The 16601-nt window shown below is 66.7% G+C and overlaps 1 protein-coding gene and 3 long non-coding RNA genes across 7 annotated transcripts in view; 3 read left to right on the plus strand and 1 right to left on the minus strand.

Annotated features, from left to right (window-relative positions):
- The window catches only part of LOC122486709, a 27806-nt gene continuing 11205 nt past the window's right edge, over window positions 1-16601 (plus strand). Inside the window, exons 1-3 of one of the 2 annotated variants that reach the window (XR_006298208.1) lie at window positions 1-154; window positions 1374-1488; window positions 2050-2062. This is a non-coding gene — a long non-coding RNA (uncharacterized LOC122486709). Of the gene's footprint in view, window positions 155-1373; window positions 1489-2049; window positions 2063-16601 lie in introns of those variants that run through there. The other variant, XR_006298207.1, reaches the window with a different exon arrangement.
- Window positions 2134-2670, plus strand: LOC122486711. The gene is made up of 2 exons (XR_006298210.1): window positions 2134-2246; window positions 2345-2670. It is a non-coding gene; the product is annotated as an uncharacterized LOC122486711 (long non-coding RNA).
- The window catches only part of MAP2K2 (mitogen-activated protein kinase kinase 2), a 21966-nt gene continuing 12818 nt past the window's right edge, over window positions 7454-16601 (minus strand). Inside the window, exons 4-11 of one of the 3 annotated variants that reach the window (XM_043586184.1) lie at window positions 15922-15999; window positions 15341-15392; window positions 15136-15260; window positions 14383-14596; window positions 12456-12520; window positions 11401-11462; window positions 10278-10323; window positions 7454-8624 (exon numbers count right to left, since the gene is read on the minus strand). In XM_043586184.1, the coding sequence (XP_043442119.1) occupies window positions 8514-8624; window positions 10278-10323; window positions 11401-11462; window positions 12456-12520; window positions 14383-14596; window positions 15136-15260; window positions 15341-15392; window positions 15922-15999 (753 nt within the window). In that variant the 3' untranslated portion in view covers window positions 7454-8513. Of the gene's footprint in view, window positions 8625-10277; window positions 10386-10689; window positions 11114-11400; window positions 11463-12455; window positions 12521-14382; window positions 14597-15135; window positions 15261-15340; window positions 15393-15921; window positions 16000-16601 lie in introns of those variants that run through there. The other 2 variants (XM_043586185.1, XM_043586186.1) reach the window with 2 other exon arrangements.
- Window positions 8764-9564, plus strand: LOC122486710. Its single transcript, XR_006298209.1, has 2 exons — window positions 8764-9022; window positions 9366-9564. It is a non-coding gene; the product is annotated as an uncharacterized LOC122486710 (long non-coding RNA).

Below are 16601 nucleotides of genomic sequence, written 5' to 3' on the forward strand. Positions count from 1 at the left end.
TGGGCCGCCCGGCAGCCGCCCCTGTCCCCCGGCCCTCCTGGGGCTGGCCCGGCGGGCTGAGGCTTCGGTTTCACTTTGCTGTCACCGGACTTCACTTTCGGGCAGAGCCACAGCGGCGGAACGAGGGGTGGAGAGAGCACGGGGCGGCCGTCAGGTACAGGGTCCCGCCGGGCGCCACCTGCAGCTCCCTGTCCCGAGCCTCCGCCGCACCCGCCCCCCCCACTCTTGGGGTCAAGGTCAAGGGGTCAAGGTCAAGTTCTCCACGTGACCTCGGGCGGGGCGGGCAACCTCCTCCCTCCGGGCTCCTGCCCCCACGCCCGCCGCCTTGAAGTGGGGCCGAGAGTCACGTCCACCAGAGAACGCCAAGGACAGCCCCGCGATGTCCCCAGTGGGAGCCGGTGGGGCGGGGTGCAAGGCAGAACAGGATGTCATGTCAGCTGACGTCACCCAGCAAGGGACCCTTGGCCCAGAAACCGCTAGGAAGGAGGCTCCATGTGGTCTGAGCCCCGGCCTGGATGTGTGTGCTGGGGGGGGAGGGGGGGAGGACAGTGTCCCCGAGGCCACCTGCCACCACGGCATCTGTCTGGCAGCCCCAGGCTGGCGGCCCAGCTGCTCTGCTTGCCTTCCGGCACACCTGCCTGTCTCAGGGACTCGGTGTTTTTGTCTGTGAAATGGGCGTGGCCTTGTGCCTCAGTCCCACCCGCCCCACCCAGGACCCTGCCGCCCTTCTGCGGAGTCGGGGGGTCCACAGCCCGGGAACAGAGCCACTGCCTTCCCAGCCAGGGAGGAACCGGCCCGTCACCTCTCCCCCCCGCAGCTCAGGGCCCAGGGCCTCGTGGAGGACTCGCCAGACAGGACCGGGGAGTCACCTGAGGCTCCGGAAGGATAGAGCGTGAACCAATGGGAGAGGGTGGTTTGCTTTTTTAATAACAGCTTTATTGAGATATAATTCACATACTGTACAGCTCACCCACTTCAAGAGTACAATTCACTGGTTGTTAGTACGTTCACGCGCTCACAGAGCTGTGCAACCGCCACCACTAATTCTGGAACATTCCATCACTCCAAAAGCAGCCCTGTCCTCATTAGCTGTCATCCCCACCCCGCCCCCGGCCCCCGGCCCCCACGAGCCCCCTTCCCGTCCGTGGATGAGCCCGTCCTGGACGTTTCACACACGCAGACCCACACCCCACGTGGCCTCTCGTGGCCGGTTCCCTCCCTGAGTGTCGTGCGTTCGGGGTCCGTCCGCGGGGCGGCGGGGGTGAGCGCCTCGCTCCTGCTCGCGGCCGAGGGACGTGCGCGTGCGCGGGGGACACGTGCATCTGTGGACGTGCGCGTGCGCGGTGGACACACCGTGTGTCCCTGTTTTTCAGCTGCTGGACGTCTGGACTGTTTCCAGCCCGGGCTACCGTGAATCATGCTGCTGTGAACAAGGGCAGGTGTTGAGGTGACCAACACAAAGTGTTGATGAGAGCGTGTCCGCCCACAGTGAGTGATGTTCGGGGACCCTGCGTTTTGTGGGGTGAGGGGCACCCAGCGGAGGTGCCCTGGCACCCAGGCTCTCCAGGTCTCTGCTGGGCTCCGGGGAACCCCTTCCCTGCCCCCTAGGTTGGCCCGGCCGTGAACCCGGAAGGTCCCCGCTGAGGACACCAGAGGCTCCCGGAACCTCAGGGGCTGGCGGACACAGGGCAGGGGCCAGGCGGGCCCGAAAGCGGTCCCTTCCCTGTAAGGCAGAGGGTTGCAGGGCTATGGTGAGCTGAGCAGACCAAAGGGAGAGGTGGGGAAGGGAGGGGAGAGGCCGGGAGGGGAAAGAGGGTGGCACAGGGGTTTCCTCCTAGCCCACCTGGGCCGGTGGCCCCCCTGCACCTGTGCTTGTGTCCTGCCCCACCTTGGGCACGGCGTCCCCAGGCAGGGAAGGAGACGGAGAAATCACAGTTACAGTGTCCGATTCTGTCATCCGGGAGCCACCTGCTAGTTGTTTGTTTGTTAATTTTCTTTAATGTTTATTTATTTTTAAAAACTCTTCTAATATTTATTTATGTTAGACAGAGACAGACAGAGCGCAAGTGGGGGAGGGGCAGCAAGTGAGGGAGTCACAGATTCCGAAGCGGGTTCCAGGCTCTCAGCTGTCAGCGCAGAGCCCGACGCGGAGCTCGAACCCGTGAACCGTGAGATCATGACCTGGACTGAAGTCAGCCGCTTAACCGACTGCGCCCCCACCCCAGGCTCCCCGCCTTTGATGTGGGGTAAGACAGGGAACAGCACACCCAGGCAATCACCCAGGCATGCCTCCCCACCCCCAACCTCAGGACCCCCGCCTGGGCCTTGCTAACTCCCCTCCCAGGTCCTGGTGCCGAGACCCCACCCCTCGGTGGACCGGCCGGAAACCCAGCCCCGGTCCAGGTGTCATCCGTAGGGAGACTGAGTACCAGGTCTGCTCATGTGCTCAGTGGCCACTCGGGCGCCATCATCCTCTGCCCGCTTTTTCGTTGGGAAAACTGTTGGTTGTCCAGTCGTAAGGACGCTTGCTTCGCACATCCTTACAACTAGACCCGCCTCCCGTGTACAAGATTTGCAAATATTTCCTCCCACTCTGTGGGCTGTCTCTGGATGGTGCCCTTCCATGCACCAAGTTAGTTGTGATCAGCCCAAGTTCACCTGCTTTTTTTCTCCTGCTGCCCGAGTTATGTACGTATCATGGTGAAGAGCCTGCCAGCAAGTCCCAGGCCACAAAGACGGGAGACGGAAAAATCACACCAGCAGTGGTGCTGAAGGTTCCCCGGAAGGTCTGGCGGCCCTTGAGGGTGGGGGTGGGGGTGGGGGTGGGGGGAGGGGAGAGGGGAGAAGGGGAAGGAGAAGGCTGTCCTGAGCCGGGATGTTTGTCCTGAACCTGAAGTTTGAGCAGGATTTGGGGGTGGAGGGGGGTGACGGAAGAGAGAACCTTCCAGAACCGGGGAACAGCAGGTGCAGACAGGGAGGCCAGAGTGAGTGAGAGATTTGCTCTTCCTCTCCCCCCTCCCACCTCTCTCCCATCCTCATCCCCAGGACCCCTGGGCAGCCCCTGCACCTGCACCCTGGGTCCCCGGGGAGGGGGGCAACTGGCATGAGGGTGCTGACGTGGCTGTGCTTAGAGAGCTTCTGGGTCCCCGTGGAAAAATCCAAGCCCGTCACTGGAAGAAAGGAGCGGGGTGTCAGGACAGCGGTGTGGCGACTGACCCCTGCACGAGCTTGCACGTGAGTGGAGGGGGGAATGCAGCCACCTGGGGTGGGGAAGCAGGGGAGACGCCTTGGCCTTGAGAAGGTGAATTCTGAGCAGATGCCCACCAGTCAGTGAGCAGGAACCGGGCAGGCGCAGAGGGAACAGAGTGTGACAAGGCTCAGAAGGGAGCAGAATGGGGACCGTGGGGGCAGCGGACAGCAGTGCTGGGTGGACTTGGTCTTTTGGGGGGCAGGGAGGACGGGACAGCTTCTCAGGAGCCGGCCTTGACTTCCACACGAGGCAGGCCCCCTGGACCAGGGTATTTGTGGAGGGACGGACCTCAGGGCTGGGCCCCAGGGGAGGACGAGGGGGGTCTCCAGTCCAAGGCCTTGCCCTTGGACCCAATCAGAGGTCCGGCCCCCCTGTCAATCCATGAATGTCCCCTCCGGCACAGTTGGCAGGGCCCCCAAGGGGACGGCCACCCTTGGGACTGGACCCCCCGTGCTGGGCTCTGTGCATCGTGTTCCCCGTTAACTCGTCTTCCTGAACCCCTCCGTGGGACACGACTGCCTGGCTCGCGGGCGGCAGCCGGCCCTGGCACAAAGCACCGGTGTCTTGGCCAGACGTCCAAGCGACCTGGCTCCCCGCTCGGCCCCCACCCAGTCCCGTGCCCAAGGCCAGCGGGACGTTGACACGGCAGCCGCTGTCCCGGCCTCCTTGTGTCCCACCACAGCGACGGAGATGAAAGGGTCAACCCCAGGTTCCTTCCCACGTCTACTGGGGGGTGGTCACTGCTCTGCTGGACAGTCGTGAAATATTCTGAACCCCGTCTCCCTGCCTCGCCCCCCGCCAGGCCCATCTCCAGGGCCCGTGTTCTAGGGCCCCACTGCCCAGCTTCACTCCCTGCTTGGGGGGGGGGGCCCTCCCTGCCCCCGAGGGCCCTCGGCGACCCTCGTGTGTAGCCAGTTCTCGGAGACAACAGCCAGTCCGTGGGGTTCTGCCTCGCTTTGCCTTCAGGCTGGAGGGCGCTGGGAGTTGCGTCCAGCTCTGTGGCCGGGCCGTGAACCCCACGGCAGAACAGCCCGGGGAAAAGACGGTGACCGAGTGTGGAGCAGGCAGGATGGCCAGGGTTTGGCCCCGGGCCAGGTTGGACCCTCCACATGGGTCCCAGGTCACCTTGGGCAAGTCGCGCAGCCTCTGTGGGGGTCAGAGAGGAAGGACAGGGGTCCCGAGAGCTGCTGAACGTGTCGCCCACGTTATGGGGTGCGGCCGGGGTGAAGGGAGAGGGTCTGCTCTTTCCTGGGGGAGGGGCAGCCTGGGCTGACCCCGTGCGGGTGGGGCGGGGAGCCAAGGGAGGCTCCCCGGGCGGCAGGACCCTCCCTGAGGCCACTGAGATGGGGGGGGGGGGGGCAGCAATGCGGTGGGGCTCCCGGGGTCCCGCGGCCACCACCGTGGGGTGGGTGTCTCACGGGAGGAGCCGGGGCTGCGGGCCGAGGTCCCTCCCTCACCTGGGGCCTCTGGTTCTCCAAGTCCTTCCCTCCGGGGCCCCCCTCCGTCCCCTGGGAAGGCCGGGCAGAAACCCGAGACTGAGCCTCGGCCCGGTTCAGGCAGCCGGGTCAGGCAGCCGAGGGGCCCAGGCCTCTCCCTCCGGCCCTCCTTCCTCCTCCTCGGGAGCCGGCCCTGCGTTGCCATGGGGATGGCCGGCCAGGCGGGTCCTCCCCCCACCGGGCCTGGGGCGCGCACACCTGGTCAGCTCCGAGCCCGGGAGGGGGGCGGGCCGGGCCCCTTCCCCTTCCGCCCCCCCACCCCGCGGCGGACCCCGCTTTCTGGGAAACCCTGTCACAGTTTCCTCTGACCTCTGTTAACCCGGAGTCCGCGGCCCACAGAGGGAGGCCGAGTTCCGCCTCTGACCTGAGGCTTCCTGCCGGGGGCACACACCTCCACCCCGGCTGCTGGCTGAGCGCACTCCTCCGAACTCCCCACCTTCCAGAAGGTTCTGGGCCACCTCTGCCCACATCCCTCCTGCCACACGGCATCCCCGGCTGTGGACGCGGGAAGTCCAGGCAGGGCTGCGGGGACGCAGACGAGGCAGGCGCTGACCTTTGCTGGCTGGGCGACCGTGGCCTCTTGGACCGTTGAATTGGGGAAGGGGTTGGGGCTGAATCAGGTCCCCGCCCCGGGCAGTGTCCCCTGGGGTGGGTCGTTCCTGCAGAGGTCGGCCTGGGCGCTCTGGGGGCCGAGCAGCATCCCGGGCTCCCGACCCCCTCCCCCCCATACCAGGAACACCTTGGTCATGACAACCACAGATGTCCCCAGACACCGCCCTGTGTCTCTTGGGGGGCAGGACTGCCCTAGGTGAGACTCCCTGGGTTAGGGGCCTCCACTGACCCCCCCCCCCCAGGAGACTGCCTTCCACGATCACGTGACCACTGAGGTCCTGGGGTACTGCGCCCCTTTAAACGCACACACTGAGGGGCTCAGTGGCTGGAGCAGGAGCCTCGTGGTCTCAGGGTGGAGAGTTCGAGCCCCACGTGGAGCTGGCTTAAAAATAAACAATAAATACAGACGCACTGAGTGGGCGGGAGAGGGGGGAGTCACGCGGGGCTCACCCTGGCTGGCACCGTCTGACCCCTCAGGGATCTACCCTGAGGTCCCGTGGGAGCAGGGCCCGGACTCTGCTGCTTTTCCAAATAGTCAACGGAGGATCTCCCTCCCCTCACCCGCCGCTGGCCACCGCGGCCATTCGCGACCCTTCTCCGCGGGGCGCCCCGGGGGCTACTGGGCAGCGGCCTCCCCGGCCCCGGCCCCCGTGGGACAACCACAGGTGTCCCAGGCGTGGCCCTGTGGCCCCGGGTTGAGGGGCCGGGGTCATCCCCATGGAGAGCTGGGCCCGTGCTGCCCAACACCGCCCCGGGCTGCGGGTGGCACCAGGACCGACACGTGCCGGGTCTGAGATGTGCCGTGAGGGCAAAACACCTACCGGGTCCCCAAGACTTCGTGGCGGCGGGGGAGGGGAGAGGAGAATGTCAAAGACCTCGCTGCTCGTTCTCCCATAGCGGACACGAGGTAAAACGGTGACATTCTGCCTACAGTGGGGCCAATCGAACGGACCCTGCAGTTACCTTCCCGTTTGTTTCCTGGGCGTGAAGCGCGGCTGGGAGGTTAGATCTCCCAACCGCGTGCCGTGCGCGGGGCCACCGGGACCCCACACACCGGGAAGGGGACGCGGACCACAGGGCTGGACGGAGCGGGACCGGAGGCACAAACGCCACGGGCAAGAGCCCGGCTCTCCGGGGACGTCGAGGACGGCGCGCGTGCTCGCGTGCAGTACGGCTCCTACGGAGGAAGACATCCCGCCGGAAGAAGCTTCCACACCAACGGGATTTTCTTCCTCCAAACCAAGCGCCAAAAACCAGAAGTGGAGAAAACACAAAACCAACGAAGGGAGCGCCCAACGCGCAAGATCCCAAAACGATTCCTTCCGTGACTGGTTTGTTTTTGGACCACGAGGTCAGACCGCGGGGGTGTCAGGGGTCACCGGCGTCGCCCCCGTGTGTCCACAGGAGCCCCGGACACGGAGGGGGTGTCCTTGTGCCGCTCCAGTACGGGCTGTGCCGAGTTCTCCAGGAGGAGCCAGGGGCCACGGCTGCGTGAACGGCTCCGTCTTGACGGGCCACGGACAGGCCTGGAAGCATGTGGACACCACCTCCTGCCCGGACCCCCAAGCCAGCGGCTCTTAAGTGTTCGAGCAGCCTGTCCCCTTGCAACAGGGACTGTCACCAGGTCTGTCTGGCGGCCAGTGGGGACTCTGGGCGCCTGCAGGGGACATGGGCCGGGGAAGGACACTTAGGTCCCCAAGGCTCGGGCGAGCCCCCAGCTTTCCAGGAGCCTGGTCTGGGCAGATGGAGAGAGAAAGTGCCAGTTTCTCTGGTTTGGCCTCGGGTCACCGCGGAGGGGAGGTCTCGGGGCGGCACCCACCCCTCTGGGGTCCTGACCCCGCAGGTTGCCCTCCTTTTGCATCAGCCTCCCTCAGCTCGTCGTCAACCCTGCAGGCCTCACCCCACCGACTCCAAATCCCCCCCAAGCCCTCGGGACCCGGTCTCTCAGTCCTTGAAAAGGGCAAGCCGTTAATGGGGGCTGGCCGGCCGCACCCGGGCTGGGCGTGTGCGACACAAGGCCACAGAGGCCGCGGGTCAGACGCCCGCTGCCCGGATGCTGACCATGTTCCCACCAGGCCCCACAGAGCGACACCGGTCGACTTCCGCTTATCTTTATTCTCCTCCCGACCAGGTGAGACTTTGGGGGATCTGGGAAGTGGAGGACCCTGAAAGCCGGTCGAAGGAGCCAGCAACCCGTCTCTCTGGTGTCCACGGGAGACGAGGGCTCCTCCTGCGATTCCCCGAAGCTGAGCGTCGGCTCGTCCCAGCCCGCGGGCAGCGTCCAGGGGAGCCCCCGGCTCCCAGCTCCGTCTTCTCCGGGGCTCCGAGGACAGAAAGTCTCAGAAGCGGCTCCAGGGGCAGCGCGGCCGGGCCCCGACGGACGAGGAACTGGGACTACCTCCCTCTCCCAGCGGCTGCGGCTGACCCCGCGGACGGCCCGAGTGACCCGCCCTGGGCAGTCACTCCCGAATCTGGGAAAGCGGAGGGGACACGAGGAGCCACCTGGTCGCATCTGGCGGTGCGCAGGCTCGGGGACGGCACAGGCCTCGTCTGCTGGCTCCGCCGACAGCTTGGAAACCCGCCACATCCTTTCTGCCGGGTGCCGGCTCGCTGCCGTGAAGCCAGAAGTGTCTGTCCCCTGAGCACGGGGCGGGGCTGAGCGGGCCCCTCCTGAGGCGCAGGTCACGGGACGCTGAGTGACAAGAGGCGGTGGGGAGGGCAGAGGGGCCGACCCCACGGCCACCTCCAGGGACGGTGCTGGGCGTCGGGGGGAGGGGGCGGGGGCGCCCCTCCCTGTCCGGTGAAGGACGCCGGTGTCCAGAGGCCCCCCCCCGAGGCCGCATCCCTTGGGAACAGAGTGAGGCCGGCTCCCGGTGCCACCCCCACCCCCTCCTCCCCCGGTGGGCGGCGGGCGGCGGGCGGCGGGCGGAGGGCTCGGGGCTGGCGCTGCCTCCCCGGGCGGCTCTCCCGCCCTGGGACTGGGCCAGGGGCTGACGCCCCGGGACAAACGGAACAAGTACGATGGGCACAGTTTGCTTTTTCTTTCCCTGTTCTGTTTCGAACCTAAGGAAGCAGGTCTGAGAAGACGCCAGGAGCAGGGCCGCCCTCCCCGGAGGCGGGCGGGCGGGGGAGAGCGGGGCGCCTGGGGGACCCCGTCACACGGCGGTGCGTGTGGGCGTGCTGGGCTGGTTCAGCCGCAGCGTTTTGCACAACCAGCCGGCGAAGTCCACTTCCTCTACCTCGGACCGCTTGATGAAGGTGTGGTTCTGGAAGGGAAGGAGGAGCCCGTCAACGACCCGGCCCGGCGGGCCGTCCGGATGCGCCCCGGACGCGGGCAGGAGGCCGCTCCGCGCCCGCTCACTCGGGCCCAGGTGCCCCCCCCCCCCCCCGGCGCTGCGGCTCCCCTGGCATCGTCCGCGGGGGGCTGAGCGGCACCCCGGCCCCAGCGCCCACGAGCGTCTCCAGGCACCTCCCCGTGTCCCCCGGGGACGGTCACCCCTGGGTGAGAACGTCTCATCTGGAGCCACAGGGGCCTCTGGGAGGACAGTGAAGTCCCTGACACGTTCTGTCTGCTGCGGCAGCCACTGGCCACGGGAGGCTCCGAGGCCTTTACCCGTGGCTCCTGTGGCTGAGGAGCCAAACCAGGCCTTCTGTTTCGGTTCAAGTAATTTAGAAAGCTGCACGCGGCTGGCAGTTCCTGCGCAGGACAGCTCAGTACCCGAGGTTCCTGGTTTGCAGGCCGGGGGGTGGGGGTGGGGGTGAGCGACGCTTTCCCCACGGGCCGTGCTGGGAGGGGTGGGTCCTGGGGGCTTGGGGTCCACGGGAGCAGGTCTGGTCTCCTCACGCGACACCCGGACCCCCAGCTGCTGCCTGCCCTGTAGGCAGGGGGTAGGAACGGGGGAGAAGGGAAGTTAAAAAGTCGGTCCCACAGCAGGGTGTAAGTGGGACAGAGAGTCCCGGGGGGCGCCGCGGGGGCCCCGCCATCCATCAGTTTCTCTATTTCACAGATTTTCGTGTATCTTACAACGAACAGACGTTTGTGACGTCACACGTGCCTCTAACACACGTCACTGGGACACCTCCCGCGTCGGAAGACTTTCCGGAAGAGTCACCGCGCACAGAGCCTTCCCGCCTGGCGTTCTCGGTGGCGCCCACGACCAGGAGACGCTGGTCGTCACCAGAACGAATAGAGGATGTGGGACTGGGCAAGGTGTCTGGGGACACGTCAGAGGAGGGGCTGAGGCGAGACCCCAGGAAGCAGCCAGGCCAGCTGAGAGGGGCCCGGGACACGTCCCCTGGGGAGAAGCACCGTCCTTTGCAAAGGTCCTGAGGTGGAGGCTAACTGGAGGAAGCGGGAAGGCTGAGGCTCCCTTACTGGAAAGACCACGTTGCGGTAATTGAGAGACGCTCGTGTTTGGACGCTCGGCCCCAGAGACCGAGAACCAGCAGGTGTGACCCTCCCGGTCTCGCGTCTGAAGAGCAGGCCTCCCCAGGCTTGGCAGGGTGGCTGTGGGTGAGGAGGCCTGGCCGCAGAGGGGGTCAAATTCACAGACAGAAATGCCCCAGGTCAACGGGCTGGCAGCCCCACCCGCCCCCACCCTGCCGGGGGGGGGGGGGGGGGGGGAGGGGACTTGACGCCACCTGGCTTCTCGAGGACACCGGACGCCGCACAGGGAGGCCGGCGGCCCTCGGGTCTCCCCGATCTGTGGGGCCCGCCAGGCCCAAGGCGGGAGCCGCACAGAAGGGTGAGGGCCCCGGCACTCCCAGGCGCGGACACCCCGACCACGGGCACAGCTGGGCCATCCCGCTCCTCCGGGAGCCAAGGGCGCCACGGCTGCTCGGAGCAGAGGAGACCCGCAGGGGACCCACACGCGCCCCGAGGAGCGCCCCCGGGGCCCGGAACCCGCGGCCTCACTCACCGTGAGCGTCTTCAGGTCGGCTCGCTCCGCTGGGTTCTTAATGAGGCTGGAGAGGAGGACAGGGGTTGGGAAGACAAGGCAGGGCCGTTAGCCGGTGGCCGCGGAGACCCGCGTGCGGAGCCGGGGTGGGTCAGCCCGGTCCCCACGCCTGGCCGGTCCGGAGCCTGGATGCAGCAAGGCACCGAGTCTGCTCTGCTTCCCCCTTGCTGGGAGGGCACGACCCCCGGGGACGGAAGGGCAAGAGGGATGGGGCGAGGCCGTGGAGACGCCCCCGCTGCCGCTCCATCAGGCCCAGCGGCAATGCGGCTACACTGCTAACGAACGTCCCCAATTTGGGAGTCCCAGTGTCAAAATGGAACTTTTTCCTTCAGAAAAGCAGAACTGCCCCTAAGAACCGTTGCTCAAAACAGCCTGAGGCCAAATGGTGGCTGTTCAAACACAAAAGAAAACGCAACGGGTACAGAAGCATTGACACGTCACTGGATTTGAGCTGCAGCATGCTGGCCAGCGGTCGTGCAAAGGGCCAGTGGTGGCTTTGCCACCAGGAGCGGGTGCTGCTGTGTGGGACGCCCTGCCGGCCCGCTCATCCTGATGTGCAGGACGGCCCCGAGGGTGAGGGGCGGCTCCCAGCCCCCTTCCTGCTCTGGAGCCTGCGCGCCCCGGGCCCGGGCTGACGCGGCAAGAAAAGGTGGCCACTTGCCAGGAAGCGACTGGGAAGGCTCATGTGGAAGATGGGGCAGTTACGGGCTTGAGAGGCTAGGAAACGGAGGTGCTTGCTGGTGGAAGGTGAGGCGGGAATGGCATCATTTCCAAACGGCCCGTGATCCTCATCTGCTCTGGGGACGAGATGGGGCCACCAGCTGGATACCACGACTCAGCAGCCTCGAAAGGGAACCCATCTGGGTTCTCGGGTGAGCTCCAGGTGCCCCCCAGGCACGGCCACCCACCGGCAGCGCCCATCGGTCCCAGCAGAGGGGCCCGGCCCCGGAACAGGAAGGAAGTGCACATCTGGGTCGGTGGCCAGGGTGTGGGCGGCCATCCCGGGAGGCAGGCGGGGCCCCTGGCGGCCTGGCATCCCGCCCCGGCCCGCCCCGAGACCGTGCTGGAGGCGGTGGCACCTTACCATTTATTTACAAACTCCTGGAAGTCCTGGGTGAAGACACCGCTGGGCAGCTTGGGAGGCGGCTGTGGGCGGACAGAGAGGTGGGGGTTAGATGCTCAAGGATAGTTCTGGAATCACGGGGAAAGGCGCCTGCCAGTCCCGCGTCCGCGGGGACAGCACAGCACTTTTCGGGGACCCTCAGAAGGCACCGCCCTTGGCCCCAGTCCTTTCACGTTCATTGCTAGAGAGGCACCCCTCCCCACCCCGTCTTCCAGCGGCTTCCCCACCCGCCCTGCCAACTCGCCAGGCTCCTCAGGGCTCTCTTTGGAAAGGTCTGGCTTCGGGATCACAACTGGTTGTGGGGGGAAAGGACAGGGCCCACCCCACTTTACAGATGTGCGTCGTACTGTCTGGGCCGCCTGTCTCCAGCGGGGGGTTGGGAGCACCGGGGGGGGGGGGGGCAGCTCGTTCCAGGTTCGGGCCTGGAAGCTGGGGAAGCCAGGACACAGGCGCCTGGGTGGGGACAGCTGTGTGTGGGGCTAAGCCCCTGTCAGGGAAGGCTGTGGGCCAACGGTCCCGGTGAAACCCAGCAGGGGTGGGAGGACGGCTGTGCTCCCTGGGCCTGGGCGTGGCTGCCAGGTGCAGGGCTGTGTCACCAGAGCCAGCCCGTCCTGTTCTGTCATCACCGACCCTGCTCTGAGCTGCTCACTGGACGCCCAGCCCTGGACCGAGCCAGGGCCTCAGGCAGCCTGGCCGCCCTGTTTCTCCGCCCTGACTCAAAAGGGCCACCGAGAACACGCTGCGGCCCACGCGACGCCCAGGAAGGGTGGCCTGACCGAGCTGGGAGGGCGGGCCTCGGGGTCAGGCCCTACTCAGCCCTTTCCCGGCCCGAGGAGCCGCCCCCGTCCGTGCCCGCGGCTCACTCGTGTGTATGAGGGAAGCGGTCCCGCCACCTGCCCCCCGCGACAAGCTCCGGTCTGTGCCTGCAGCTCCTTCCTCTGGGTCACGCGGGCAAATCCAAGCCAAACGGCTTACCCCGCCCCTGGGCAGCCGGGCCGGGGGCTCCGGGTACGCACCTCATTCACTATGTAGTCCAGCAGCTCGAAGATGGCCATGGCCGGCCGGCTGTCCGTCCCGTGGCCTGCAGGGGCAGAGACAGACCCAGGGATGAGGCGGGCGTCCGCTGAGCACCCTTTCCCCCGACGCCGGCCTGAACCAGAGGCGGCGGCCTGGCCGTGCCCCCGGCTACCGCGCCTGCCTCCCTGGCAAAGCGGCTTTTCTTCTGAGCCTCCCGTGACTTAACAAAACAAAACAAGACGAGACGCCAAAACGAACAGGAGTGTTTTTTGAGAAGTCACACATTTGGCACGGTGCTGCCTCCAGGCTGTGCCAAAGTCACAGCCCCTGCTTTCTAGCGCACAGGCAGGGGGTGGGGGGTGACCACGAGCAAGGACGGCAGCGTGACCTCGCTGGGAGGCGCGGGTGAAGGCGGCATCAGGCCCCAGACGCCGCCCAGGACGGATGAGCGGCTGGGGGTAGCTGACCCTTGTCTTTGGCCCAGCTGGCCAGGGCCAGGTTTGGCCGCTGGACTTTCGCCTCCTGTCCCCTGTCCTGAAACGGGCACGCGAGCTGGGGCCGGGGGAGGCGCTGGCAGGCCGAGGCGGCCTGGCACGACACCCCCTGCGGCTTCTCCCTGCCGGGACGGGGCCTCGGCAGAGTGCCCGCGATGCCGTCCGGGAGTCGGTGCTGGGAGGGACGGAGCCAGGGCCCGAGGACACACACGGGGGCGGGAGACGGGGGAAAACCAAGACTCCCGGACCCCCTGGGTCTGGCACCAGGAGAGGAGAGGAGAGGAGAGGAGCCGGGCTCACAAACCGCTGCTGGAGTGCCAGCGCCTGTGGGCAGCAAAGACACAGGCCACACACAGGGACACTCGGCCGCCAGCAGGAGCGAGGCGCCCGCCCCCGCCGCCCCGCGGACGCACCCCGGACACGCGCGGCTCAGGGAGGGACCCAGACACGAGAGGCCACGCGGGCTGGGAGTCCGCGGGTGTGAAACGTCCGGAACGCGCTCGTCCACGGACGGGAAGGGGGCTCGTGGTTGCCAGGGGCTGGGGCGGGGGTGACGGCTGACGGGGACGGGGCTTCTTTTCAGGGTGATGGAACGTTCTGGAACCAGACAGTGGTGACGGCTGCACAGCCTTGTGAAGACACAGACGGCCACTGGCTCGCACCCCTTAAGCTAGTAAGTCACACGGTGTGTGACGTCTCTCTGTAAAGCTGGTATGAAGCAAAGGCACGGGCCAGCCGCTGTCCACGGCGCATGCCTCCAGACTCCCTCCGCTCCCTTCCTGTCACCTGACTTAAGGAAAAGAAAGACAGCAGAGCCCTGAGCGCTGTCTCCTAGTTACGCTGCCGTGACCCTTCGCCCTCGCCCCTCCAAAGCGGCCAGAGGGCCAGCCTGAAGCTCTCTGGCCCTGGGCAGCCCCCCACCGCACAGGTGACCGCCGCGGGTACGGGGAGTCCTGTGGGAGCCCAGCTGGCCCCCCGCGCCCCCCAGCCTCCCGCTCCCTCCTGTGCTGCGTGTCGGGACTGAATCCGGCAGACCAGCCGAGGGGGTCCGACTCGAGTCAGTCTCGGTTTCCGAACGGCAGGGCCTTCGCCCAAAGTCCAGGCGGTGGGCCTATGGGTGCTCACTGGGCAATCCCCGTGGGCCTCTCTCTACATTTGAGCGTTTCCGGAATAAAGTGCTGGAAAAACCACCCAAATGACAGTTTGGCTGAGAGGTTAGTTTCTAGATGCCCCACAGCTGGTTAACACGTGCAGCTGCCCCTGGATGGGACCGTGTCTGGGCGGCCGCCCCCATGAGCCTCAGGTGCCCAGGACACCCCGTGGGGGACAGGACCGGGTCTGGGGGGCCGTCCCCACAAGCCTCAGGTGCCCCGGGATACCCTGGACGGGTAACCCTGCCCGTCCAGTCCAAAGTTCCAGATTCAGGCCGTACCACTGATGGGGCGTCCAGGGGGTCTCGGCCGTGGTGAGATGCTGTGAGGCTCTCCTTCTGCCCCGTCAACCATGGGCCGGCCAAATATGGCCTCTAGCTCCTTGGCATCCGGCGGGGGGATGGGGTACCTTCCGATGGACAGCTCCACCAGGGACAGGCCCATGCTCCAGATGTCCGACTGCACCGAGTAGTGAGTGCCCTGCAACCGCTCTGGCTGTCGGGGGAGAAGGAGCAAAGAAACGCCCGGACGGAAGCTGGACCCTAGCGTCCCCATCCCGGCCCTGCCCCCCTCCAGAGACCGGCCATGCAAAGAAGGCAATTCCATCCCCCGCTCCACCGCCTTGGGACAGCGAGGCTCCCAGCCGGGGCTGAACCTCTGGCACTTTTGGAAAAGGATGACCAGCCCGCGAAGAGGCAGAGCGTAGACTCTGCTACGACCCCAAGACCAACTTCTCAGAGTCTGCTCCCGAGACCCCCAGATGTTTCTGAAGACACCTGAGGGCCGGTTTTTAACTGACCACAGCCCTGCACTTAGTCTCTGATGCTGGCGGAAAGGAACGAGGCAGGCGTTTCCAGAGAAGGCCCCGAGTGAGAGGACAAGGTCGCTAGAATCTGGACGGAAAGCAGGACCCCAGCAGAAACACAAAGCGTGTGACGGAGAATTGCAGGCTTTCGAAAAGCTTCTGGAAGACGGGGAAGAGCTGACAGGAGAGGGGAGGGTACGGACGCCCTCAGGCTCCCTGACAGACTTACAGACATGTAGGACCGAGTTCCCACGAAGGAGTTGGCCATGGAGTCGATGAGCTGCCCGCTCACCCCAAAATCGCACAGCTTGATCTCCCCTCGGGAGTTGACGAGGATGTTGGACGGTTTCACATCTGCGGGCAGAACCAGCGGCAGGTGAGGGGGGCCCGGCCCGGCTGGCCCGCCCGCCGCCTAGACGCCCCGGCCCGCTCACCTCGGTGCATGATCTGGTGCTTTTCCCGGAGATACGCCAAACCCCGGAGAACCTGCGGGGTGGGAGGGAGGGAGCGGGTGAGCAGGGCGGCGTCTCGGGCAGACCCGAGGGGCCGCTTGACTGGGACGGGTTCAGGAGCCCCCGTGAGGCTGGGACAAGCGAGAAGAGTGGCAGGGATGGCCACAACGCCCCGCCCCCACTGCCTGGAGGGGCTCGCCAGCCTGCCGGGCACCGTCTGCTGAGAGCTTCCGTGCCGGGCTGCACCGAGGCCCCCCGCAGACCGACGGCTGATTCGCCACGTGAGGACAGCACTGTGGGGTACCACCCACGGGGCGCCAAGGCCCGTGCGGGGCAGGAAAGCGTCCCTCCACCTCATGTGCAAAGAGGTGCCACCTGCTCAGCCCCTCGGCTGCCAGAGACGGGGACCTCCAACTGGGGCCAGGACAAGAATAGACTCGTGCGGAGCCCAGGGCCGGGAGTGGGTGCACGCACCCGCCCCAGGGGTGCGGCGGCCCTGGGGGGTCGGGGGGGGGGGGCGGGTGTCGGTGCAGGGGGAGTGCGCCTGGAGCCCTCGCACTTACCGCGATGCTGACCTTCCCCAGGATCTCCTCGGGAATTCTCTTGGCTTCCTTCAACACCTGGTCCAGAGAGCCGCCGTCCTAGGGTCGGCACAGAGGGGAGAAAGCCGGCTCTGAGCGGTGGGCCAGGCGGGGCCTGCGGTGCAGAGGAGGAGTCCCAGAGGGACACCGGGAAGCAGGCAGGACGGCGGAGCACTTCCCCGCTTCCCAGGAGCTGGAGCTCAACCTCCTCCACGGGACACGGAGGCCAGACCACAGCCAGACGCGACTCGCTGGTCAAGAGCAGGGACCCCCTCCGGTCCCGGTCACCTCCGGGGCCTCGGGACAGCCCATCCAGTGAGGAAGCAACGAGAGTCCCGGCCGGCGTCCTAGGCGGCCCATCCTCCCAGAAAGCGAGGCCCAGGACTCAGCCTTCCCCAGCTCGCCACCCTGGCAGCCGGCGGAGGGAAGCAGCCAGCTTCTGGGGCTGGGTTCTCCTCCTGCAGGTCGGAGGCAGACCCGGCAGAAGGGCAGCGGGGGCCCGGGGGCCCCGGCACAGGAGAAACACCACTGCCCGCAGCTCTCAGGCCCCCGTCCCTCGGGCCTGGTCACGTGCTCGCCGCTGTGCGCAGATACGTCCTGCCTTCGAAGGACGGGCACAGGTCCTGCCAGTCTGAGTCCCACCTCACCCCACCCAGTCATGG

The sequence above is a fragment of the Prionailurus bengalensis genome, chromosome A2 (assembly GCF_016509475.1).
Source record: "Prionailurus bengalensis isolate Pbe53 chromosome A2, Fcat_Pben_1.1_paternal_pri, whole genome shotgun sequence".
In the NCBI taxonomy this organism is placed as follows: Eukaryota; Metazoa; Chordata; class Mammalia; order Carnivora; family Felidae; genus Prionailurus; species Prionailurus bengalensis.